At 37.1% G+C, this 27,456-nt stretch overlaps 1 protein-coding gene across 1 annotated transcript in view; it reads right to left on the bottom strand.

The window, feature by feature from the left end:
* ctnna1 (catenin (cadherin-associated protein), alpha 1) overlaps positions 1-27,456 on the bottom strand; it is a 204,032-nt gene that overhangs the window by 158,713 nt on the left and 17,863 nt on the right. Inside the window, exons 6-7 of the mRNA XM_056472184.1 lie at positions 25,245-25,514; positions 7,698-7,901 (exon numbers count right to left, since the gene is read on the bottom strand). Coding sequence (XP_056328159.1) covers positions 7,698-7,901; positions 25,245-25,514 — 474 coding nt within the window. The remainder of the gene's footprint in view (positions 1-7,697; positions 7,902-25,244; positions 25,515-27,456) is intronic.

Here is a 27,456-nt window from a genome sequence, read left to right as displayed (position 1 = left end):
CGTGCAGAACGCTCAACTCGCGCCGCTTCATTCGCGCTACCTTATTTGTACGTAACATGCCGCAGGATGGCTATTCGCATCATTGCATTGACTTAACATGTAAATTACTCACGTTTGACGCTTCTGCATCTGGTGTGAACGCAGCATTAGACTAAAAAGTTGGAAGAGAGAGAGCAAGCTCCCAAAATGCAATTCAATTATTCCTAAATAAATGGGAGGGAAAAATAAAAACATGAACGCCAACTGTAGAGAATTTCTAGAGGTCTCCATAATCCTGGACCAGGCCGTATCCTGAGCAGATGCTGTGGTGGTCAAGGAGAGCATGAGACTGATTCCTGAAAGACCCCAGTGACAGACGAGTCTCCACATTGATTCCATGGGCCAGCCTGAACACCGACTGGTGAACTGCAGATTCTCCACGATGGACATCTAGTGTTCTCCAGACTCTGGCACCTAGACTGCAGCTCTGCATCTGTTTGGCCACAGAAGAAATGGTCGTGCCTAACTAAGCCTGGTTTCTCTCAAGGTTTTTCCTTCACTTTCATCAATTGGTGAAATTTGTTCCTCCACTGTCGCCACTGGCTTGCTTGGTTTGGGACTTGTGGAGCTGCGCATCAATGGATTTGCTCTTCAGTGTTTGGACTTTCAGCAGTCAAAATTAGACCACACTGAACTGAATTTCAACTCTGAAAACTGGACTGACACGGTTTTAATCTACTAGAATATCTATATGAAGCTGCTAAAACAATCTACATTGTAAAAGCGCTAGAGAAATAAAAATGAATTAAGTTTAATTACAAAACTCAGAAAACTCCTAATTCACAAATATTTTTAGTGTGGGATTTTCATTTTGTGGTTTGAAAAAATATATATATTTATATAAAAGGTAGAGAAAAGGAGCCAGTGCTATGCCAGATAACTAAAGAAAGAGAGGTTGAGAGGGCGAAATGCCTCCAATGGCGCAGCCTCAGCTGTGACTGAAAGCCCATATGCTGTCTAGCCAATATGTCTTTCTATCAAACTAAGTCACTTCAAACAAGGCAGTTCCTTTATTCCAGGAAGAAAAAAATCATATGGCTAAAAATTGAATTTAGGACACCAATTTAATCTCTGTATTATTGCAGGCCTTCAGAGTTCATTTAACAACACAGTCGGAGCATAAATTGGATGGGAGACTAGTTATTCACTCTAACAGAGGAAGGAGGAGCTGCACCTGTCTTACTCAAATCGAAAATTCCAGTCTATTGCACCCAATACAATCCCTCCATTTAGCAGAGGATAAAAGACAGAGAGAGATTGAGGGAGAAATATCTTTACTGCCGGATAAGAAAATCATGAAAGAGTATAATAAAAAGATGCTCTGAAAACTTCCTGCATGAAAAGTCCAGAGATGCACACCCAAATGTTAAGAATATTGAACAATATTAAAAGAAAGCACATGTGAGAATAGGAATTTACATTTGAAGGGTTCAGATGCAAAACCCTCTAAATCCATCAGACCTCTTTTCTTGTAAATGAGCATTTTCTATTAGGCTCCTCTGATTAGGTTCAGAAGTTTCATTTTATATGATAAGGTTATTAGCTGGTAAATAAAATACTTTTTTTTCCCCTAAAATGTCACTTTAGACAATTTTCTGTTTTTTTAACAAGGTAATTTTTTTGCGTCAAAACCAGCTAAATCCACTTGTGCTTTTTATGCAAAAACCTCTAAATGCACCTATTGAGACAAGACAGTGTAAATAGTTGAAAAATCACTAAAGATGCAATTAGAGATTATTTTACCAAACATAAATCACCTGAAATTCAAAATACATCTGTCAAGTAAGTGACGGTTCATTCCACTGTGGTAACCCCTGATAAACCAGGGACTAAGCAGAAGGAAAATGAATGAATGAAATCTGTCAAGTGCATTAATCAATAACATTAAAACTGACATTAATTAAATCTTATTGTCATTTCTGATATTTGGGATTTGTATTTAAAGTAGAGCAATGTAAACATTGTAAACTAAGCTTGTTAGATTCAAATAGTGTAAAAACATTAAGAAACATCAATATCTGTACATTGTCCATTACTAAAAGAAATTCTATAATTTACTGAATATAAATGTATAGTTTTATATATTATATTTATCTTTTAAAAACTTGGATTAGCAAATAAAACACAAGGTAGACCTACTGTGCAAAAAAAATAAATGAAATAAATAAATAAAAATAAAAAGAGGATGTCTCTCATTTATTCATCCTCAAGATCTTGGTCTCTTTTTAGTCTTGTTTACCCTCATAGCACCCATGCGGAATGAAAGAACAGCATCTTAACTTCGTCTTTCAGGAAATGGAGTTGCTGTTTAATGTATAGTAAATCAGACACAAAATAGCGCTGCTGCACAAACAATCGTTATGAATGCACACTACCCTTCTGACTGTACATTCTGTTTTCTGTTTCTTATAGTGCACAGAGTTTTGAGGTAAGGGACTCAGTCTTTTTAAATCGAAATCAAAAGCGGAATAAAAGATCTCCTCATAAAAGCCAGTGTATCAGCGCACAGTTACATTGAAAACATATTCAATTCACGCCTTCTTATTGGTTCTCGGGATATAGCGGCTTTTGCTGCCAAAGGCATGGTTAATAACATGGTCATCTTTGCATCATGCAGTAACTCAACTGGACTCAGCTGCTGCCTATGCAAGTAATTGTTCGTTAGATTTTGGATGAGAGTTTGTGAAGGGTATCGCCAGGTAAAGCTGTGGCCAGCGCATACAGAGTCTCCATGAGGCTTTGCTCCAGAGGGAGCCGAGAAGGACGGACATATCATCTCCCTCATCTGTTTCTCCTGTCTGAACGAGTGAGCAGCCAAAGCCTTGTCATGTCAGCTGCGCTTCAGGGCTGAGGAGCAGTGTTTTGTGTGTTGGGGCAGACACGCCGCAAAGGCTTAGTCAAGTAGAAAACCTGTTTTGAAACATCCCAGACACTGCTTGGATGAATCTATTGCTAAAATAAACCAGCAGCAATGCAATTCGGGATGCCGCTCATTTCTTTTCACAACAGCATCTCCATGTCATATATAGTTGAAGTCAGAATTATTAGCCCCCCTGAATTATTAGCCGCCCTGAATTATTAGCCGCCCTGAATTATTAGCCGCCCTGTTTATTTTTTCCCCAATTTCTGTCTAACGAAGAGAAGATTTTTCAACATTTCTAAACATAATAGTTTTAACTCATTTCTAGTAACTGATTTATTTTCTCTTTGCCTTGATGACAGTAAATAATATTAGACTAGATATTTTTCAAGAGACTAGTATTCAGCTTAAGGGTTCATTTAAAGGCTTAACTAGGCTAATTAGGTTAAAGTTAGGGTAATTAGGAAGTCGTTGTATAACAGTGGTTTGTTCTGTAGACAATAAAAATATTGCTTAAGAGGGGCTATTAATATTGACTTTAAAGGGGTTTTAATATATTATTAAAAGCTGCTTTTATTCTAGCCGAAATAAAGCAAATAAGACTTTCTCTAGAAGAAAAAAATATTACAGGAAATACTGTGGAACATTCCTGAATCTGTTAAACATCATTTGGGAAATATTAGAAGCAGTGGTGGTTCTAGACCAGAGTAACTGGGGGGCCGGGCAGGGGCCACTTGTACTTTTAGGGGGCACATTTTAACATACATCACAAACTACTTAGACAATTATTCAAAGTCATTTTTAAATGCATCACTCTTCATAAACGAGAGAATTAAATAACTTTAACTCAAAATAATCTTCCATCTTAATTTATTTGTTTTATAGTAACTTTGTATTGAAGGAGAACACATTTCACATCCAAGTACACATTCAACATCAAGGGACATTTTTGCAGCTGTAAACTTTAACAGATGCAGTTAAGTCAATTTTTTGCCCTCCCATTCATTTAAAATAAGGTTTTCCAAGTGATCTTTTAAAAAAAATTAAATTAAATTTAAAAAAGGAAAGTTTCACAGTATTTCCTATAAAACAAAATTATTATTTTTGAGTCATAAAAAGTCATTTCTTACAGTTTATTTCTTGAAAAAAAGCAGTTTTTCATTTTTTATTTTTTTTACTTTTAAGGTCAGTATTATTACTCTCAAGAAATATTTGCTGTGTATTTTTGATTGTCTACAGAACAAACCAGTTATACAATATCTTGACTAATTATTCTAACTTTCCTAGTTAACATAATAGTGAAGTTTTTAAAATTACACTTTAATCTGAATCAAAGACTATAGAATACTTAAAGGGACCTTGTCTGAATACAACCGTCTTGCGAAATAACTAGTAAACCATTATGGACTCACTCACCATGGGAAAGACAAAAAAAAGTAGTTATTAGAAATTTGTTAAACTTATGTTATAAAAAACGTGTTGTAAATAAGTCGTATTGAAGACTCATGCTCTACGTCATGACTGAAATCAAAACGAATAAAGGCAAAACTAAATGAGTTGAATATTACTTTTACATGGGCATGACTGAAAACTGAATTTCATCAATGCGGTACATCTGTTCTCCGGTACTTGCCGACTGTTTGTAAATTAAAGACTGCAATTCCTAACGTAAAACTATGTACACTCAATTTCTAAATAATGTGAATAGCAGAGGCGTGTTATTATATTATTAATGACCTCCAGAACGGTCAAGAGCATCTGCACTCTGCGTCTCATGGCTTCAAACGCCACCACACATTCATTGCTTGTCGGCATTGTCTTCTGAGGTGCATTTATTAAATGAAGAAAAGAGCTTCTCCCACAGCAAATTCTGTTTTTACTGTTGATATTTGGTGCCAGATAATCAGGAAGTGACGATTTTGTTCACTTTGACTCATTGGATGAAAACGCACGTCTTTTCTGCGATATTCCAGTTTTGCGCATAAATTTCATTAGCATTTTTGGATGGAAACATAGCTAGTGTTAAGACTACTCGGGAAAACAATGTGCTCGTATGCTATGCACATAGATGGTTAATTATATTTTATGCAGATGTACTCCCTTTCAGAATCATCCCAACCAATCTAAAATGATAAATCATCTACAGAGATATTCAAGTCATCTGGTGAAATTGCATTCATGTCGCAATATAGACCGCAGAATAAAATAGCGCAAAGCTACATTGTTCCAATATCATGCAGCCCTAGAGCTTCAACTATATTAGCATTTCTCATGCTAACGTGGTTAATATGCGACGACATGTCAGGCTTATTACACAGATAGCTGCGTATTAGTGATTACAATCACTGCTGGAATCAATCTGGTATGATTTTTCCATCCCAGGAATGAGCACTCTTCATGAAATGGCCCTGCGAATCGAATGTGTAATTTGACTTTTATTGAATGCTTGTGCCTCATCCATGCCAAACCTCTTGCTAGATGTTATTAGGCAGCCACTTTCAGACTCTCACACTGCAGAGTTAAAAATGGGCAATAATAACAGAGACATTGGCTCAGGATGCTGGTCTGGAGTTATACAGAAGCAGCAATGAGCCATCTGGAGCGTGTCAGCTCAGGTTGCAGAGTACATCGCCGTGTTTCCAGACAGAGACGAGGACCTGCTGCTTTGAGCTTTAGTAAGACTGACATAAATAGTTGCTGACACCTGTGAGACGTCACCTACCAGAACATCATCATCATCATCATCATCATCATCATCATCATCAGCAGCGGTTTGTGGCACAACACCATTTCAGCTGCCCACACACACCGCTATTAGCGTGTGACAGAAAAAATTATGTTAAGTTGTGCTAGGGGCGTACAACTTATTTGAACTTTGAGAAGGGCCGTCAAGCAGGAAAAAAGCGATTAAGCTCTCCCTTGAGGTCTCAGATGTGATGAATTTGTAGTTATTCCCAACAAACAGATGGAATGGATTTCCACCGCAGCCAAAAGCAACAAATCGGATTGGCTGCTGGTTGGAAACAGAAATGCTTCTGCATTTGGGAAATAAAAGTGAGGGAAAAGAGGTGGTTGACAAATATCTGTCATAGAAAGAAATGTAACAGGAGAGAGAAAGAAGAATGGTGATATTCATTGTGTGAGAGGAACTTGAGGAAAAATAAGAGATTTAAATTGGGGGAAAGTTAACCATCCGTCACTCTTACAAACTCTACTGCCTTCTAAAGGCTACGTGATATTGGGAACAGTAGTTTTGTTTTCAGTGATGCACTTTACAGTGGCTGAGAGAGTTAATGTGCTGCAATTTAAGAAAACACATACAATTATAAAAAACAGCAGCAAATTGAGAAAATTCATCCGCTTGACAGAGCACATGCTGCAAATCCTCACAATCCATAAACATTAATAAAACGCGCTGTATTTTCCCCACAACGCAAAACAAATGAATAAAACACCTGCAATTTCTCACAACACTTGCAAACACATCACAGTCTCGCCACTCCACCAATAGTGTGGTGAAAAAAAAGTGTCTAAAAACACTTTTAAATTCCTTTTAAATTCTACAATGGTTAAAGTTTGCAATTAAATCTCCTAATTGCGTGCTTTCCAAACTGTGGCTCCAGGCATACATTTTTATAAAATAGTTAATTTTAACTATAAAGTATTTTTTTTATTGAAAAATCAAATGCAAAATGACACTACAGTATCTTCACTAGAAAGATTAAATGTATTTAGTATGTTTGTAGTTGTTTAAAAAGGTAGAAATGTTATCGTTTCATGTTCTTTAAAACACAAATGATATGTTTAACAGAAAAACAAGGCCAAATATAAATGTTTTTTAAAGGGTTTTCACCTTTAAATGACAGGACAGTGAAGATTAACAAACAGGAAAGTGTGGGGAGCAGAGAGGGGGACGGATCGGCAAAGGACTTCGAGCCGGTAATCGAACTCTGGGTGCCGTGAGCACCTGGGTGCTTTATGTCGCAGCACTAACCACTAGGCTATTGGCACCGACGCAAATTATAGGTGTTAAATTCTTAATTAGCTAATCTACAAATTACATGCTTTCCAAACTGTGGCTCCTGGTCGAAAATAATCCCTATTTGACATTGAATAGCACGCAACATGAATATTGCAGATGTATTGCAATGTCAATGCTGAAATATATTGTGCAGCCTCATTGTTTTGTTAATTATAGAGCACTTCAAAACAGACCCGCCTAAAAGCAGTCCATCAGTTCTGATCAAAACAACCAAATTTGTGATGAAGCTTACAAGTTTTTCCCTCACCAGACCACAAGAATATCATATCACCCGCCATGCTGCACACCCCAGGGGTGTAAAACAGTTGCTTTCAACCTTTTTTTCCACCTTAAACTACTCTGGACTTTCAGTGAAATAAATGAACTGCAAGATAATGAATAGAGAAGCGAAAAGGGAAAACAAATGAAAACCAAGAAAACAAATAAAAACCATTGCTGCTGAGCAAACAAAGGGAATTATTTGAAAACACCAGCAGTCAAACAATTCAATGCACAGATCAGTAGCACAGCGGGGTGTTTTGTGTGTACTCTTCAAAAGCCAGACGGCACAGGACAAATTGTGATGAGACTGCAGGTCTTTATACAACACCACCCGGTGAACGTGATCTGTGCACTGTCCCTGAAATAAAACTCCCCTCGTCTTCCCTGCAGGAGAGCGTCTGTCTGTCAGGTGGGTACTTGCCTTCGTCATTTAGGGATGTGCAGAAGGGGAAAAAGCAGTAAAGATAGCAAAAACAGTATTTGACGTGCACCTACATTTCCCATGTACTCAGAGAGCAGATCCTGCAGCGCCTGACGCACAGAGTTGCATTCAGCCACGATGCGTTCACGCCGGTCGTCACGTGTGCATGAGGAATCGGCCATGAGGGCGGCGCCACTAATGATGCTTTCCAGACGTTCCTCAAGAGAAGGCCGAAATCTCTCCTCGCTAAAACTCAGCGGGTCCACGATGATCTGCTTCTGCATGGGGAGAAAGGGAGAGAAAGAATAATGTATTAATCTGGAGAAAGTGCTCAATCTTCCTGTCTCGCTGCCTCCACTTTTAATCATCTTATGCTCTAAAACACCGCCATTCAGCATTTCTTTGCACAAAAAGAAGAAATGGACGAGGGGGGAAAAAAGTAGTGAGATTTATGCTTTCACATACCAAATGTCTAACTTCACAAGAGTTCGACAGTTAAACGGCCGTCGTTATTGGCCGTACGTCCGGAACAGGATTTTGGAATCTATCTCTTTGGATGCTTAGGCACAAGCTGTGATATTCATTAACTGGACCGATCAATAATTCACAAGATTCGAGATGATGGTCTGAGGCTCCTGCTGCAATTTCAGGCCAATGGGTTTCGCTCAATCTGGCTGCATTAGCCTGCCTCTGCACTTCTGCTCCCTTTTAAATCAACTCAATGTAACAGACGGCATCCTAAAAGCCATTTGTATCATCTTCTCGGGCCCGAAAGGGGAAGAATAAAAAAGAATTTAACAAGTGGGACAAAAATCAAGCTTAACTGCACATTATGTAAGATCACAGACATGTGCTGTGTACTTGGGGCTTTCTACAGAGGGAAAACTGCTTTGGTAAACACAGCAGTTAGTGTGAGCGCATCTTTAAGGCTACTACACCCCAAACAGCAGAGCAATTGGGAGTTGGCCTAGGGCAACTAAAGGCAGTTGTGCATATAAAACATTGCTATTTTTCCTCCTTGAGCCAGGATGACATTTAGATGTCCCGACATGCCCTCTGCTGGGTACAATCACTTCAGGACATCACACTCCCACTCTCAAAGAATAAACCTGTCAACGTCTGGTGCAATTAAAGCGATGACAAGAGTCACTAACGTGCCAGAAAAACGATAGCCGCCTAGGAAGGGAGAAAGAAAATGGGAAGAACGGCGCCAGGCGGAAATAAATCTAAAAACGTGACGAGCCCCTTCATCTGATCTCACATATACGGTAAAATATTCAACAATTCAGTTGTTAGAATCGGAGTTTATTAGCCTCATCTCATCTGACCTCCTTTGCTTGCGTGTCATGTTGTCATGGCAACAAGCCTCTCTCTCTCTCCCTATCTGTCTGACTCACTGCAAAGTTGCTCCAGCTTCAAATTAAGCAGCAAGAAGCGATGTGGAAAGAAAGCGTGCATGTGTGCTTAAGTTCCTCCACGGTCACCAGGAAATTAAAGCAGCGCATGATCAGAGGTACCGAGTATTCCCCATCTCATGCACATACACATACTTTTTCTGCCATTTAAACAGATGCCATCTGGTTGGGCAGAAGAACGCCTCTCCTATGTGAGGATGTCTGGCCTCGTGGAACAGATACTACTAAGAATAGAGCAGCTACATCTCCAGCTTGAGCAGCTTTAATACACAAAGGTGACTGCACTATTAACAACCAATGACCAAGTCTCAGTGGTGCATCAAAAATCACAGCACATGTCTTCATACACTGATAAATAAGATTTCCCTAAACTAAAACTAAAGGAATATGACAGTATTTTTGATGAATGCTTTCATTTTAACAATAAATTTATTTGCTCTGGTCCCTTTGTGTCACATATAATGCAATACATATCACAAACCCTGATTAAGAGATGTAGCACGGTGGCTCAGTGGTTAGCACTGTCGCTTCACAGCAAGAAGCTTGCTGGTTTAAGTCCCGGCTAGGGCGTTTGGCATTTCTGTGTGGAGTTTGCATGTTTTAAAAGACCCATTTTTAATCAGTGTAAGGAACATTTTAACAATATAAAGGTATCTTGTGTATTTAGAAGTTTTCATAGACTTTAAAGATTCCTCACGAAACCTTCGATGCCACCCTTATAGAAATATACAGTATGCTAATTTTATATATATATATATATATATATATATATATATATATATATATATATATATATATATATATATATATATATATATATATATATATATATATATATATATATATATATATATATATATATATATATATAAAACATACAAGTTGGCACGTTGGCTCAGTAGTTGGCACAGTCACCTCACAGCGAGAAGGTCGCTGGTTCGAGTCCTGTCTAGGTCAGTTGCAAAAGTTTGCATGTTCTCCCAGTGTTGGTGTGTGTTTCCTTCGGGAGCTCCGATTTACTCCACAGTCCAAACACATGCACTAGGTAAACTGAATAAACTAAATTGCCCGCAGTGTATGAGTGAGTGTGTGTGTTTATTTCCCAGTACTGGGTTGTGGCTGGAAGAGCATCCGCTGTGTAAAACATATGCTGGAATAGTTGGTGGTTCATTCCACTGTGGTAACCTCTGAAATAGAGACTAAGTCGATGGAAAATGAATGAATGATTAAGTGAAGCAAATGTGGTTTAAGAACAATTAAAGAGAAAAAAAAGTCTTAGTGATGCACCAAGATGCGTGATGTTTCCATTATGTTGTGCACAAGAGCAATTAAATAAACTCGAGTAAATTACACAGCACACTACTTTGGAATTTAGAGACACATCACATTTTCCCCCCGCATTTGTTTTTTTTATGGGTTATGAAAAATATGCAGCTGCAAATAAATAACTTCTGCAAAAATACAATGATTGAAAAATTATTTGGTTGTATGAAACATTTCTTAAATCTACTAATACTACTGAAATATTAATAGAAAATAATGCTTTCAAGTAACAGCAAACTTTTATCTAGGAGGCAGATTTAATCCATCTGATAAAGCACTAAACTTTAAAAATCTCATATACTAATACCTAAGAGAATGAATGAATGATGCAAGCAAATCTGGTTTAAAAACAATTATAGGGAAAAAAGTCTTAGCAATGGAGCAAGATGCTTGATGTTTCTTTTATGTTGTGCAAAAAAGCAACTGAATAAATTGAAGTAATTTACACATTGTACACTACTTTTATTTTTAGAGTCACATTACATTTCCCCCAGCAATTGTTTTTGTTTATAAATGTTGTCTTATGAAATGCAAAAGAAATATCAAACAGAAATAAATTACTTCTGCAAAAATACAATGATTGAAAAATCTTGCGGTTGTATGAAACATTTCTTAAATCAGGCTAATACTACTGAAATGTTAATAAGAAATAATACTTTCAAGTAACAGCACACTTATCTAGGAGGGCAGATTTAATCCATTTGATAAAGCACTGTGAATGAACGAATTATTTAATTAAGAGAAGCAAATCTGGTTTAAGAACAATTTAAGGGAAAATAAAGTCTTAGTGATGCATCAAGATGCTTAAAATTTCCATTATGTTCTGCACAAGAGCAATTGAATGAACTTAAGCAAACTACACACAGTACACTACTTTGAAATTTAGAGACACATCACATTTTTCCCCAGCATATTTTTTATTAGGTCTTAAGAAATTTAAATGCAAAAATGCAATAAATATGCAGCTGCAGCAACACATATCTACTCTGCAAATATATAATTATTGACAAATACTGTGGTTGTATAACAAAATTCCTAAATCAGAATAATACTGAAATCTTAAGACCAAACTTATCTAGGAGGGCAGATTTAATCCATCTGATTAAGCACTAAACTTTAAGAATCTCCTTTACTACTGAACTAAAGTCTATCATCAACACTGTGGATGTTTTTTGGTTTGTTTTGTTTATGAACATCGATACAGATTACCCAGACTTAAGGCAATGACGAAAAGCACCTGCCGGTCTAATCAATATATAACAAGTACAAACAAAGAATAGTTGGTATGGATGGAACAAAGATATAGCAGGTGAACGCCCTTAATAATACTTAATAAAAGAGAGATTTGACACGTATGGAGACCCAAAACTCCAAAATATATAGAGAGAACTTAGCAATTCAAGCCAATGACTTGCTCAATCTTTTAAAAGGGCTAAACCAAGACTAAAACAGATTTGATCATCACTGGAAATTATTAAAAGAGAAGAAGGTATAGCAATAGTAATTCAACTGATCGATCCTGCAAGATGAGCTCTATGCAACATTTTAAAACTCCCTAGAAAGCCTGCATTCAAGGTCAAGAGTAAAAACTGGGCCAATCACATAGTATAGCACAATCAATATAATGGAGGTCTGAGAGGGTCCCGATAATTCTGGCAGCCACAGGTGCGGATAAAGCTGCCGGCTGCGAGAGATCTTGACAAGCTCTCTGCTGAGTATTGATTGGTTGAGAAGGAAAAAAATAAATATAATTGGATATTTGCTTCACTTACAGTTAAGACTATGCTACATTATATGCCTTGGGTGAGCACAAGCATTGTTTTAGAAAAATGACAACAAAAATATTCTTATTTACTGCCTTTCAAGACACTTAAAGGGATAGTTCACACCAACATCTAAATTATCACCCACAAATGGATGGTTCCAAACCTATCTGAGTTTCTTCTGGTGAACACACAAGATTTTAAAGAAAGCTGGAAACCTGTAACCATTGACTTCCATAGTATGTGTTCCTTATTATGAAAGTTTATGATTACAGGTTGTCGGCTTTTTTCAAAATATCTTTTGTTCAACAGAAGAAACAATCCTATCAAGGTTTAAGACCACATGAGAGAGTGTTAACAGTAGGGATGCTGCAATACTCTATACAGGGCTCAACAACAGGGCCAGCGTGAGAGACGCTTGGGACAGTAGACAGGATCGTTACTGGACCGATCGGGAAGTGCTGCCTTGTCACTAAAGTCTCATTTGCCTGCGACTATTAATCAGTTTCGTGCATTTTAAGTTTGTGCTTTTAAGACTTTAAATGCTACCTTCTCTGTGATGTCATAAACACCTTGTTAAGTGACGACAACATGACGGCAACATCAAATTATAAGGGTGAAAGTAAATGTCTGTTTCTAACATCTTGGAAGTAGACGTTTACGTGGGACACGACGAAAAAAATAGTGATGTTTTGCACAATTTGCCATCAGTATGACAAGCCAGGCACCTTTTGTTAAATAATTTCAATCTGCAACACTGCACATTTTCTATACTGCTCTGTTTCCATAACACTTTGCATTTTTCTCATTATACATTTATTAATATTTTTAAAATATTTAAATTCTAGATTCACAGACGTTACTTTTAACAAAAATTGAAATATGTGGCTAAAAGTAGCTATTAACATTATTATTTTTTTGGTGGGGACAGTGAAAATGTTGTCAGGGCATGTAAAAATCTGAATCATTGGCCTGATCAGACCAGTAGAAAAAACCCTTGGCATTTAATCCTGTCTATACAGTATTAAACCACTCTGTATGAGCTCGATGGTTCAAATATGCATATGGATCATGCAATTTGTCAGTTTAGCATGTATTAAACATTTAGATATTGCATTTCCCCCATTTCTTTAATTACTCTCTAACTGGCTCTGTGCCTATTGGAATGCATGTCCATGTGCTGAAACACTGTTCCCCCAGAGTAAATGTCCATCAGTGAGCACTAAAGTATATGAAGCCTTCACCTAAAAACGAACAGCTGAATGAAAGTTACAAATCAAATTAAGCCTTGTTTCTACGCAAGACCCCATTATGACTAGAGCCAGACAGAATCTGTGGACATTTTTGCCATTTCTGCGCATAATTTTGTAAAAAACAAATCTACGGATTTATGCAGAATGATTTTGGGAGTATTGTAGCTAAAAACGTAATATATTGAATAAAACAGCAATACCTTTTTAACTTTTATTTAACATTTAAAACGGAAATCTAATTAGCTCCACTTAACTGGTAAACAAAGCAAGTCTCTTATACATCTACTGAAAGACAGAAAATATTACATTATCATATAAACATTTTTATATTAGTTAATATTACTGAAATACATTTTAAAAACTGTATAAATATAAATTAACACATTTACACAAGTAAATGAATAGACTCAACAATGGGCTAAAAATTTGCAGTTTTCTGCGTGCACAGATTCCATGTGGGCCTAGTTATGACCAATAATTATGTCAGCCTGTCCTAAACTTGAGCATTCAATTGGTTATGCCTTGGAATGTAAACAATGGCAAAATCATATCGTCTATAATTTTCTCATTGTGCTTCGTCTTAAAGTAAAAATGTCTCATTCCTGCTGTTTGTGTTTTTTATATTAATCAAACAACAAACTGTAATAAAATCACTCTACTCTTGACTAAACCGCTATCTAGCTCAGTGATGTTTACCCTTTATTTAATTTATACAGTGAAGATTATGTACAGTATGCAGTGTTATTTGATTATATTTCAGTTTATGTACCTGTTAGCTGCATGAAAAACCTGAGAAGCACAGTTTAATTCAGTATCACCTTGGTGACATTGTATTAATTTTGCATTGGATTTTGCTTGTAGTTTGTTTTGTTTTTATTTTTGAACATTTTACATACCGAAATTCTCAAAATTTTCATTTTGGGGTGAACTATCCCTTTAATCTCTTAAAAAATATAAAAATCTATGAACTTTAAATAATAATAATAATAATAATAATAATAATAGTAATAATAAATTCCTTATATCTATACAGCACTTTTCTAGACGCTCAAAGCGCTTTACACAATGGGGGGAATCTCCTCATCCACCACCAGTGTGCAGCATCCACCTGGATGCGACAGCAGCCATATAGTGCCAGACCGCACACCAGCTGATTGGTGGAGAGGAGACAGTGATGAAGCCAATTATGATATGGGGATGGGGGGGGGATGGGGGGGGGGGGGGGGGTTAAACCCTTACTCTTTTTAGAAGGACATCCTGGGATGACGACGACGACGACGCTCACTAAGCAGTATAGAGTGCCCATCAATATACTGGGGCATTTGGACACACACAGACTGCAGGTTGAATACCCTCTGCTGGTCTCACTAACTTCACCAACACATACTTTAAATGTCTCTGTGCATCCTGCAGGCTGGCTTCACAATAAAATGATCACGTCCTAATGATTCTGAGCTCAAAAAGAAAGAAAGAGAGACAAGAAAACAGCAAATGACAACACAAGACCGATGCTAGAGAATCTAAACCCGGGGCGTAAAACAAGAGACAAAGATACAGATGATAAGTCCATCGACAAACGTGACAAACAATGCATTCTGGGCTCCAGTCAGAAGCAGAAAAAGAGGATGTCAGTTCACTGTTGCAGAGTGACGAGGATAATTGCAGCGTGTAAAAGGGAAAAGGAGTGAAAGAGCAGGAACAGAGAGAGACTGACTCATGCTACTACACCTACAGCTCTGCAGATGACTAACCAATTCTGCATTAAACTATAAAACTTACAGATGTATTCACAGACAAGCGGGAAAATAAAATAAAAAAACAGAACTGGGGTTTCATCATAAGTGAGAAAACAAAAACAGACAAGCTTTTAAAAAAAAATAGACTTGTAGGAAACCGAGCATATGAGCCCCAGAGACAGACATTTTGAAGATCACAGCTTTCTAAAGTCCCTGAGCTCGGAGCCAACAACCCCAGAGACAGTTTGGAAAAACAAAGGCAACAAAAAAAACTCCAGAAACAAGACAATAACCTATTAGTTCAATAATTAAAGGCCCCAGACTGGAGGATGAGAACGCGCTTCGGTGAAAAGGCAGAAAATCAAATGGCTTGAGAACAGAGTGGCAGGGTTCGATTTGATGTGCTCTCTTTAGCAGGCCGATGCCACTCTTGACACCGCTGTGAGTGAAATCTTTCAACAGATAATCGAGGAAGAAAGAATCTGATGAGCAAACCCTCTTCATTCGCACAAGAGACAGAGAGAAGTACCTGCGGTGACTGATTTGTTGCAAATAGAACAGGAGGAAGCCGAGTGCGTCGCCTATATTGACTTCATTGACATTATTCTGAGCTGTGTTGGCCAGGCAGACGTTTACAATACATCATAACATAAGTGTGACTAATAGACACTCTAATTAGGGATGTTAAAGATTAAATGAAGTGCTGGGCTAATCTTAAAGCCTTCTCTTGTCATTATTTTATGAAGGAAACTAGGGCTGAACGATAGAAACATAAAATTCGCATTTGCAATTTAGCAAAGGCTGCGATTGTCTTGCACATCATGTGAAGTACAGTGGTGTGATCGGTAGTAAATCTCTTCCAAAAGGGCACTCTTGAGTTGCACAGAACCACCAAATATGCCAACCAAATAAAGTCCATGGTAAATCTTTGTAGCGTAGGATAAGCATAAGATATTACTGGTTTTATTTGATTCAATGGGATTAATAAGCACGACAACACATGGTTGATCAGAGCTCTTCTTGTAGTTTTACCGAAAATAATGCATGTAATGAGGCAACGCATTTGTCACTGCTTAGAAAGCCAATATATAAAGATGTTGCGTGATGTGCGAGATGTATTATTTCACAAAAGGCCTTAATTCAAACACTTGACTGAAGCTATAAACAAGACCCCCTAGTTTTTCGCGATTTTGCGACCACTGAACCCAAAAACAATTCAAATTTATTTGCAATCCTGCTAAATTCTTACTTTGAATGCAAACTAAATAGCAAAAAAATAAATTAGCTCATATAACATTCAATAGCAAACCATTTAATCGAGTGATATTTATTTTAGTTTGCAATTACTTGCTTTACATGACTTGTTAGGGTGTTTCCTGCGTTTGATGCCCTTCAGACTACAAAAGAAAGTGGGAGCAAACATCTAACAAATGGAGCAGTGGAGCAGACAGAAAAGCAAGCAGCTTACAATGATGGAGATTGGTTCAAGAATGACGGCCGCTGGACGTGACCGAATTGTGGGACATTTGTTTTTGCTTTACATGTATGGCTGGTAGCCTATTATGCGGTGCGTCAAATCGATAAATGATTTCGCTTAACTCTTTCCCTGCTAGTGACGAGAAAATGCGTCCCTGCCATGGATGAGTTTTATGGCAGTCAGCGTTTTAGGTGAATAGGGTATATGCCGAGCTAGTGTTGTTCCCATACTGATAATCTTCCGGTGACCTGTTATTGTACGCTTTTTTCCAATTTTATACGGTTCCTTTTACAGCATCGTTATTGTAATGTAATTAAAATACATTCAGTTAAACAAACTTTGGCATTCATTTCATTGTTCAAGCATAAAACGAGACAAAAAGCGGTTTACTCGCATGTGACCGTCAGAATGGGCAGGCTAGCGCAGAAGCTCCATTGAATATACTGGGGTAAAATAAATGCTCATATTATAAAGACATGGCAGCGGAAAATGTTATTTAATGCAGTGCTTCGTGTACAATCCGAGACCCACTTTATATCAGATATCACTCAGCCAGTGGAGATCGCTGATTTTTAAAGAAAACTGACCTTAAATGCGCCGATTTTTGCATTGGCATACAATTCACCGGAAACAATTAACCCAGGTTACTGGCAAATTAAAAGTCCTATTAGCATGCTTCGGCCTGTACCCTATTATGGTAGGGGAAGCCCTAACACATGTCCTGAGTGAGGTACATGATTTCAGATTCTCCAGGGAGTGAAATCCGACAAAGAAATATAACAAAGACAAAAACAAGAGTTATACAACCTTCCTTTGGCTTAATCCCTACGGTTTTAGAATGGTTTTTGATCTCGTTTTGACAAGAGACCAAAATAAAGAGGGTTTATTTTTATGATTTGTATCATTGTGTCAGATTGTACACCTAACATAGTACGCTACCTAATATGGTGAATAATTATGAGATTTTATATATATTTTTAAAAATTATCCACAAATTACCACCACAAAATCAGTAATTTATTAAAAATAAATAAATAAAAATAAAATAAAACGTGAAAAAACAGACTACCGTGTATGTATAAAGTAACTTTTGAATAAAAAGGTCATTATATGTGATATTTGCATGTTCATGTTTAACATTAACATTTCCTTCAAAGGGTCATAGTTCACTGAGAAGCTACGCAGACAGCTGTCAATATCCCAGAATGATTATCTGCGATTTGACTATGCCAAACTATTGCATGCAGTATAGTCATGGCAGAGACCTTTAGCTTTGTGTAGTAAACTGCTGTTCCAACTGAACACACTGGAGTGCTAGAGATTCACAGCTGATTGCAGAGCCGGCTTTATAGAATAATGCACATGACAATTGCATGCCATTTATCGTTCAGCCCTAAAGGAGACCATCCATTTCAAAGCAGCAAATAAAAACAGTATATTCTGCTGTATGTGGTCAGTAAAAACATCTCTAGTGGTGTGCTTTATTAAAGACATCTGCTTCAGTCAACGTAAAAAAGTACAGATTCAAACAAATTGCCCTGAAAGCAATTGAGAATTGTAAGATGTTTTTTAATGTGGTTGTGTATCATTCAGCAGGGTGGAAAATTTACACCCGTACAAGCTGAACGCAGGTATTATGTTTTAGCAATGGTGGGAAATTATAACTTTTGACATGTTTAATTTATCATCATTTAGTTGTACTTTAAAATCAATAAATGCACATGTTCAAGCAAAAGATCCAAACCCAATTCGATTCTTTTATTCGACTCCGAGTCTACTATAATCGCTAAAGAACCAATAGTTTTAAAGAGTGCTCTTTCAGATTTAAACCTCTGGATGTTTTCATTCACTTGGTGCTGTATTACACACTGCATGGAAGGTCATGTTCAAAAACCCATAATAGGGGCTCTTTATTGATGAAACATTTCATTCTTTATTTAAAAAAAAAGGATTGAAAATTAAAGAGGAATACAAACATAACTGGCCTAAACATATCCAGACCAACGATTTCACTAACATGTCAAGACATTGGCATTTGTTCGGTTTGTTCGAGTTCGTGTCCAAACTCAGAGCTGGAGGGTCAGTGTCCTGCAAAGTTTAGTTCCAGCCCCAATCAGACAGACCTGAGTTAGCTAATCAAGCTCTTACTAGAAACATCCTTGCAGGTGTGTTGAGGCAAGTTAGATATAAAACCTGCAAGACACTGGCCCTCCGGAATCAAGTTTGGACACCCCTGCCTTAAAGGGCACCTAAGTTACCCCTTTTTTCAGATTTAACATGAGTCTTTTGTGTCTCCAGATGTCTCCAGTTTCAGCTCAAAACACCCATCAGATTTTTTATTATACCTTTTATTAAAATTCCTATTAAACATTTTTGCACTGGGTGACGGTTTTGGTGTACTGCTCCTTTAAGGCTAGTCCTCCCCGCCCACCGGTTCAACGTGCCTTTCTGCGTGCCTTAATCTCCTCCCTCGGCTGCGTCAGACAACAGACAGACTTAAAGAATTTAAAAGAACTTTACCAATGAGAGTTTGTTATGCAGTTCTATCGATGAGTCACACAAAGTTCAAGCGCGCACACAGATACACGCGTGCACACACACACCGCAGCAGACACACACACACAGACAGAGCTAGCTTTGCACTCTTTTTGCATGCAAATGTGACAGGATACAGGTTAATCTCCACTGCTGTATGGATATCTGTTATGTTGATGTACAAAATAAACCTGATTTAACATCCACAAACCGGGATTGAAGCGTCTTCTTTTATAATTGTTCTGACACGCGGCTGTGCTGATGAAGTAAAGCTAAGCTAAATCGCTGTAATTCATTACACACGTGCTCTGTTTTAAAACATTTTAAACTTGTGAAACTCACTCTTGATCACGTTTGATGATCATTGATGATCCTAGCGAACTGAACACACCTTTTATTCCCGACTGCTTTGCGCACGTCTGGTCTTGATTATATGATTATACACGTGACTACCGGGACATGTTAATACGCGAAGCTGTCAATCAATTCGGTGGGCGGGGGGACTGCACTCCTACGTAAAGTTGCAGTCGATCTGAAAACTGCTCCAATTGGTCCACAGTTTTTATGTAGCTAAATTGAGAAAAAAGGACTGGGTGTGTTTATATCACCCCAATATGAAGGTCTATACACCATACATGCACATATGTCTGTCCAAACAGCTTGAAAAAGTAGATTTTTCACCATAGGTGCCCTTTAATGCATATAGGCAAAGAACAAAAATTGCTGGCATGTACTACATTTAGTCATTGGGGCTAGTGTAAAAAATAAATAAATAAATAAAATAAAGTTATTTTTCCAACCCCATCCATCAAATACTACAACAAAATATTGATTACTCGAAATGACATGTATTTGCTAGACACCTATTGTTGGAAAAACACAGCTAATGGCATTATAACCTACTTTTTTTTTCCTTTTTATAAAGATCTCTATGGCAACATTTCAGATCATGCATATCATTTGAATATATTATTTTACTAACTGATTGTTCAAAATGTAGCGAGTGCAGCAGACCAAAAGCGGTTGGGCTAATGGTTCGCATCCAATTCCAGAAGGAGACTAACTGTTCAAAGCGCAAATAAATGAAGGATATCTAATGATCACTTTGCTGCTTTTAACCTCAAATTAAATTTAGAGAGTCTAAACTAAATTTAATACAAGTCACGTCAGGACAAAAAAAAAAACAACAAAAGCAGTCAAATGCGCAAGCTATTTCCCCATAAGCTTTTGAGGCTGACCCGACTTAACCCTGCAACTAAAGTTCAAACTTGGGAAAGACTCTTTGAGGTCAGTAGCTCAGCTTTGTTTGGACATACAAATTTAATCTGATGCAATCCTGGATTACTGTCTCCTCGACACAGTTCTATCACACACCGGATTTGTCAACAAGTCGCACTCCCTGTTGATAAAACTGTGTGGAGCATTTGCTGAGGGTGATGGAACTGCCATTTGATTCTACTGGCAATATGCTTGTCGCTGGTCACAAAACATCTTGGGTTCACTTCACAAAACCGAAAGCAATAGCTTCAGAAGCAAACTTTGCGTTTTTAGCTCAAGCTTTCTGCAGTCAGGATATGTTCAGGGGCAAAAACTGGTCACAATGAATTACTGATTGAGTAATAAGATTCTCTTCACGTTAAGGTCTGCAAGGGACTGCATATTTGATAAAAGCTTCAATGCCTTTGCCATGAATTCTGAATATTTTACGATCTATATCCAACACCTAGAGCAGGGACAAGCAGATCCCTGCCTTTTCAAGTCCTCAATGAAAAGTGTATAAGATATTTTCCCCCAGCCTTTTTTCACTCTTTAAAAAAGAATTTCACCACTTAGGCCTTTGTGATATTTATTGTCCAAGATCACAACTGTTGTTTTAACAATGTGCAAGCAGAACTTTCCAAATGTATAACTTAGTTTGCAATTAAAATAAGCAATTAAATTTGAAGTCTATTAGATTGCAATTACATTTAAAATGTCCCTGCATGGCAGGGCTATTCAATTAGTTTGTCATGGGGGCCAGTTCATGAAAAGCATCCCAAATGAGGGGCAGGAGAGATATGACTTGCAGTATGAGTGAAGACACAACAGCATATAAGAGCCCATATGTTGTATTTTTGCTCCTTAATACACCCACGTTGTATTTTTCTACATTAAAATGTTAATATATTGTATTTTGAAACTACATAAGATCAGTTACAATGCACTAATAGGCTTTTTTTTAACAAACATTCAAATGTATTTTAAAGCACAACAAAAGCAGTGCATTGCTTAAGTAGGCTTCTACATTCGGTTATGGTTTGAACTGCATAATTATGGATGCAGTAAAATATAGACTTTGGTCATATAGTCTGAAGAACAATCAAGGTTTCACGGTTATGTCTACTGTAAATTTAAGCTTTATATTGGGTAAGTATTTAAATGAACTGTTATCATTTTAATAATTTCTAATAATTCGTTATAACATATCTTTTGTTTACATTGCACTGAAGGTTTTCTACTCTGTGCGTCTGGAAGGCGCGAGTGCGTCGCTCCGCCTGCGCACACATATTGGCATATATTCTTACATTGGAAATAAACTTGTCCGCGGAAAAGACGGGATATGTGAATGGCCCGCTGCTATAGTTAATCCAGTGTGCATGCGTATTAGCCTTGGTGTAATAACTAGGAAGTTTAAACTAGTGCACAGGTGGCATAACTGTGTTTAGTTGCAGCAGTTTCGTCATGTGCAACAAACATTGAGAAGCCTTTACGATTAAGTATCCAAATGTTTCCGGCTGCTCGAGCCACTCGCTTAATGTCAGGTGACTGGAACATCAGCGTGAGAGTCTTTACAAATGTCAAACTGACCTAATACAACAATTGAACAAATATGCATTCAATGAGTCAAATGGTTCAGTGAATTAATGAAGCAATCGAAAACATGGGGTGTACCAGAAATTGCCCTAAATACCCTTCAATAGTGCACTACTTGAAGGAGCAGTCATAGTTATTGTATAGTCGTAGTGGTAGTGGGACTGCATATTTGATAAAAGCTTCAATGCCTTTGCCATGAATTCTGAAAATTTTACGATCTATATCCAACACCTAGAGCAGGAACAAGCAGATCCCTGCCTTTTCAAGTCCTCAATGAAAAGTGTATAAGAGAATTTGTATGATAATAAACTTGTCTACGGAAAAGACGGGATGTGTGAATGGCCCGCTGCTATAGTTAATCCAGTGTGCATGTGTATTAGCCTTGGTGTAATAACTAGGAAGTTTAAACTAGTGCACAGGTGGCATAACTTTGTTGCACATGACGAAACTGCTGCAACTAAACAAACATTGAGAAGCCTTTACGATTAAGTATCCAAATGTTTCCGGCTGCTTGCGCCACTCGCTTAATGTCAGGTGACTGGAACATCAGCGTGAGAGTCTTTACAAATGTCAAACTGACCTAATACAACAATTGAACAAATATGCATTCAATGAGTCAAATGGTTCAGTGAATTAATGAAGCAATCGAAAACATGGGGTGTACCAGAAATTGCCCTAAATACCCTTTAATAGTGCACTACTTGAAGGAGCAGTCATAGCTATTGTATAGTCGTAGTGGTGCCTGAATCCATAATGGACATTCTAAATGCATTCAATCAATCCCACAATCCACAGCAATTACAAGTATACAACCAATATCTGTTCAGCAGCGTCAGAATACCCATAATGCACTGCGAGTTAACATGCTGAAAATTAATCTAATAGTCTCATTTATAAATGTGGCAGAATACTTTATTACTAACAGAAAGTTATTCTATTAACCAGCAAAGCACAATGATTGAGGGTATCGGAGCACATCGCTTTGTTTAAAACTTAATCAACTCTTTTGAAGTTGTCTGCATTAATGATTCAATGCACCATTCATCAAGACTTGCCACTGCTAGAGGTTTTAAATGTCATATTTACCAAAAACCAGTCAAGGTACCACAACAATAGCTTTTTTATATTTATTGCCAATCAAAAAATAAAACTGTCTGATTAATTGCTCTTCTTCCTTCTTTTACATTGGGACAGTTCTTATAGCATGGTAATGAGAGGTGTGCATTATTTAAATCATTATTATTGACCTCATTCTGCAACGCGGAAGTGCGCTCATTTTTGTGATTGTTTTAGAACTACTGATACTAAAAATAATGATTAAACTGCTTGCTCTACAAACAAGTGTGTTTATGACTATACACAAAAAGTAGAAAAATATAATTAAAATATCAGTTTGCAACATCAAGCAGCAGAACGAGCAGTATTCAAAAATCAATGGAAGTGAATGAGACGGTAAGTCTTGAGCCAAAAAGATTCCAATGGCTGCGTCCACTCGAACATGAAGAATAAGGTTAATAATAACAATATAATAATACTACACACCCCTCTTCCCCGTGCAATTAGCATTGTCCCATTGTAAAAAAAAAAAAAAAAAAAAAAGCAACCATAAAGCTACGGTCACACTGGGCTTTGTGTGTGCGAAATTCTGTCGTGAGGAACTGCGAAAAGGGGCGGGATTAAACAAGCTAATTAGACATTTAAAAAAGCGAACCGATTGCTCCATGTTTTAAATTTCTGCTCAGAGGTCGTGTTTTGATCCTCGATTGGTCTCATGCAGCCAAATGATGCAATTTCAGGGGTCAGAGTTCATCAAGCTTGAACTTTGCACCGCAGCAACCTGCGAAACTTAACGCATGACCCCGCGTTTCCGGTCTGACATATTTGTGTGAGTATGAATGGAAGTCTATGGGAGGAAAAGTCAAGTGTGACCACACCTTTAATGGCAATTCCTCCAGGGAACAATCAATCAGACTGTGGTCAATTCTCAGTTTAGTGTTGATAATCAATGACCATTCTCCACTGACAGAATGTAATTACAGGCTATTTGCGTATATTAGGGATGTTCCGATACCCTTTATCCCTTCCTGATACTGGAGCTCAGGGTATCTGCTGATACAAATTATTGAACCCATACCTAAGTGTGTATCTGTATAAACCAGTGGTCTCAAACTCAATTCCTGCAGGGCCGTAGCTCTGCATAGTATAGCTCCAACCACCTTCAAATCACATCTGGTTAATAGTCTCTAGTAGACACCTTGCTTATTTGGATCAGTTGTGTTTGATAAGGGTTGGAGCAAAACTGTTGTGTATACTACTAGTCCTATATAAAAATTAAAGGCGTGCTTTAGACTGATCTATTGATAAAACATGAGCAAATACATACACTGTGAACTAGATTTTTTATTATCAGACTTTCAACAGTATTATTTATAATAATATAGTGTAGTTTATCATATTTTATTTATTATAATACTATAATAATACTATAATACTATTCAATTTAAAATATAGTTATATTAACTATAAGATCAGCCACAAAATCAAAGAAAATAAGCGCTAAAAAACAAATATAAACAAAAAACTTATATGAATATGGAAAAAGTAACTTTTTTAAACCATAAAATTCAGAAATATTTTTAAAATAAAATGTAAAATGTTACCCTCAGTATGAAGAACTGACTGAGTTTGCAGTGTTAAGCAAAGCTAGTGGGCATATCTCACTCAAGTAATCGCTTGAACTGTATCTGGTCAACTCTTTATATTCTCATATCGCGTCTAATGCCACATTTAAAATGAAGCACGTGACACTTTCTTTACCGATTTAAATGCGTTCATGAGCTCACGATCCTCTGCCGATTGTCATTGCTATGGCCACCGTCAGCTTTTCCTACACACGTGCGGCGGTCAGGTTTCAAAATAGTTCAGCTTTTGCCACTGTGTGCATTAATACTGAATGTGTGTCATGGTTAAGAACAGAGCAATATGCTGGTGTTAAACTGGTAAACTCAAAATATGACCATTTTCAATATAATATTTCCCCAAAAAAAGAGCAATGATTCCCCTAACAGTTTTTTATATTTATTATTCATGTAGAAATGTCAATATTGCACACTCTTATTCACCATATTACAATATGGACTGTCTCCCAAATGGAAGGGGATTTAAAAAAGGTAAATAAAATTACAAATTTTAATTTACTCCACTGAAAGCATGTATTTGCAGGCTTTTTCCGCATATATATTAGAGAAACAAGCCCAATGACTTACATCAAAGTTGTTGAGGGCGTAGGCTAGCTCTCCTCCACCTGCAGGCTGGGAGAAGCTGGAGTCCTCGCTGCTGGTAGCCTGAGCGGCATTAGATATGCCAGAGACGGCGTGCTGCAGCTGCTTGTAGATCAGATCCCGGTTGGCCTTGTACGCAGCCACGTCTGGGTGCTGTAGGCAGGCACGCGAAGCCGTGTACAGCATGGGAACGTTCCTCTGAAGGACACCGCGAGCTGCTGCCATTTGGTCTTTGTGTTGGACGTCCTTGAGTTCCTGTCATTCCAAGAGGAAGAAGGGGGAAAATTCAGAAGTGATGTTACAGGCCTGTCATAATAAGGACACTAAGGCACTCTAATAGAGCAAAGCAGCCCCCAAGGGCCCACACATGCTTATAATCAGATCATGAATGTACAGTCTGGCAAAACGTGTGGCGTATAAACACGTGCCATATGAAAGCACTAGAGTCATTTAGAAACACTGGGAATTTGCCCCATAATGCCACAGTTTAAAAGAGAATTATTTGCCTTTATGAATTATTAGGCCCCCTGTATATTTTTCCCCCAATTTAACACATTTCTAAACAGTTTCAATAACTCATTTCTAAAAGCTGATTACTTTTATCTTTGCCGTGATGACAGAACATAATGTTACTGGATATTTATCAAGATATTAGTATTCAGCTTAGTGCAATTTAGGTTAATGTTAGGGTAATTAGGCAAGTCATTGTATAACAGCGGTTTGTGCTGTTGACAATCGAAACAAAAATGCTGAAGGAGGCTAATGATATTGGCCTTAAAATGGTTTTAAAAATATTAAAAACTGCTTTTATTCTAGCTGAAATAAAACAAAGACTTTCTCCAGAAGAAAAAATATTATAGCAAATATAGTGAAAACCTCCTTGCTCTGTTAAACATCATTTGGCACATATATGAGCTAATAATAGACATCAACTGTGTGGATGGATTACTAATAGGCAGTAAAACAAATATCGATAAAAATAAATAAATAAATAAAAAAGGCAGTTTTTGATAAGATATCATTTTTTTTTAAAAACAAATGTAATTTTAAGTCAGATTTTTTGGAAAATATAAGGGGCTCACTAACTTGATCAATTCTTCTACCCATTTACTGAACTGCATTGTACAAATTCCCTATGATGTGACAGCAAAAATAAAAAAAAAACTCTTAATATACAAATAGCATGAGAGAAAATGCATCTTTATTGTTGGACACTTCTTCAAATAATGATTTATCTGATGTGAAATTATGAATAACTTTTTTTTCCTCCAAGACTTGTCGAACATTTTTAATAAATAAGGATGTCGAACCTAAAGACAACAAAATTTAGTAATTTGATAGTGGTTCCAAGAGTTAAAACGTCAAATAAATTGAGGCAAAAACTTTACACGTCCACATCATGGGCTTTAGTCAATCTTAAATTGGGTCCTTCAACTAAATGAAACGCCTTAGTGTAATTGCCCGTTTAAAATGAGAATGTGTCACAGGGGATATGAGTATTAGTGACAGAATCAAGTTCCTATAAAAAATAAATAAATAAAAAAAAGATTGCCATTTACTAAGGGTGTACTCACACTAGGCTCAGTACTAGCCCTCTCACTTCGTACAATGGAGAATACGTTATGCTGAGTTCAGACTGCATGATTTTAGCCCTGATTTTAACTCGCCGACGGGTTTTGAAAAATTGCAGATAAAATCCTGAAATCACAGGCAAATCGGTGCTTGTTCACGTGAGTAACAATCACACAGTGTGAGCTATCAACGATGCTATCTAAGAGAACCGCTAACACCCGTGAGATATTTGGCATGCTAAATATCTGGACCAGTTGGTGATTCAAAATCATGCTGTGTGAAATGTGTTCTGATGTAAATAACATTGGCGATCACTAGGGCCAGACGGAATCTGCGGATGTTTTTTGCTATTTCTGTGCAGAATTGTGTTAAACATCTGTAGATTTATGTGGAATTATTTTGGGAGTATCATAACTAAAACCTTAATATACTTTTTATTTAATAATACCTTTTTAACTTGTATTTAATATGTTTACAATGCAAATCCAATTAGATCCACTTTATTTGTCAAACAAAGCAAGTCTCATTTAATATCTCTACTAAAAGACAGAAAATATGACTTTACAAACTGTATTGTAAATAAATCAAGTGAATATTTTCATATTAGTCAATAATTTTACTGTAA

This window comes from Danio aesculapii, chromosome 14 (genome assembly GCF_903798145.1).
Source record: "Danio aesculapii chromosome 14, fDanAes4.1, whole genome shotgun sequence".
Taxonomy (NCBI): domain Eukaryota; kingdom Metazoa; phylum Chordata; class Actinopteri; order Cypriniformes; family Danionidae; genus Danio; species Danio aesculapii.
Note: the sequence above shows the minus strand (reverse complement) of the source record. Positions and strands in the feature narration are given on the sequence as shown.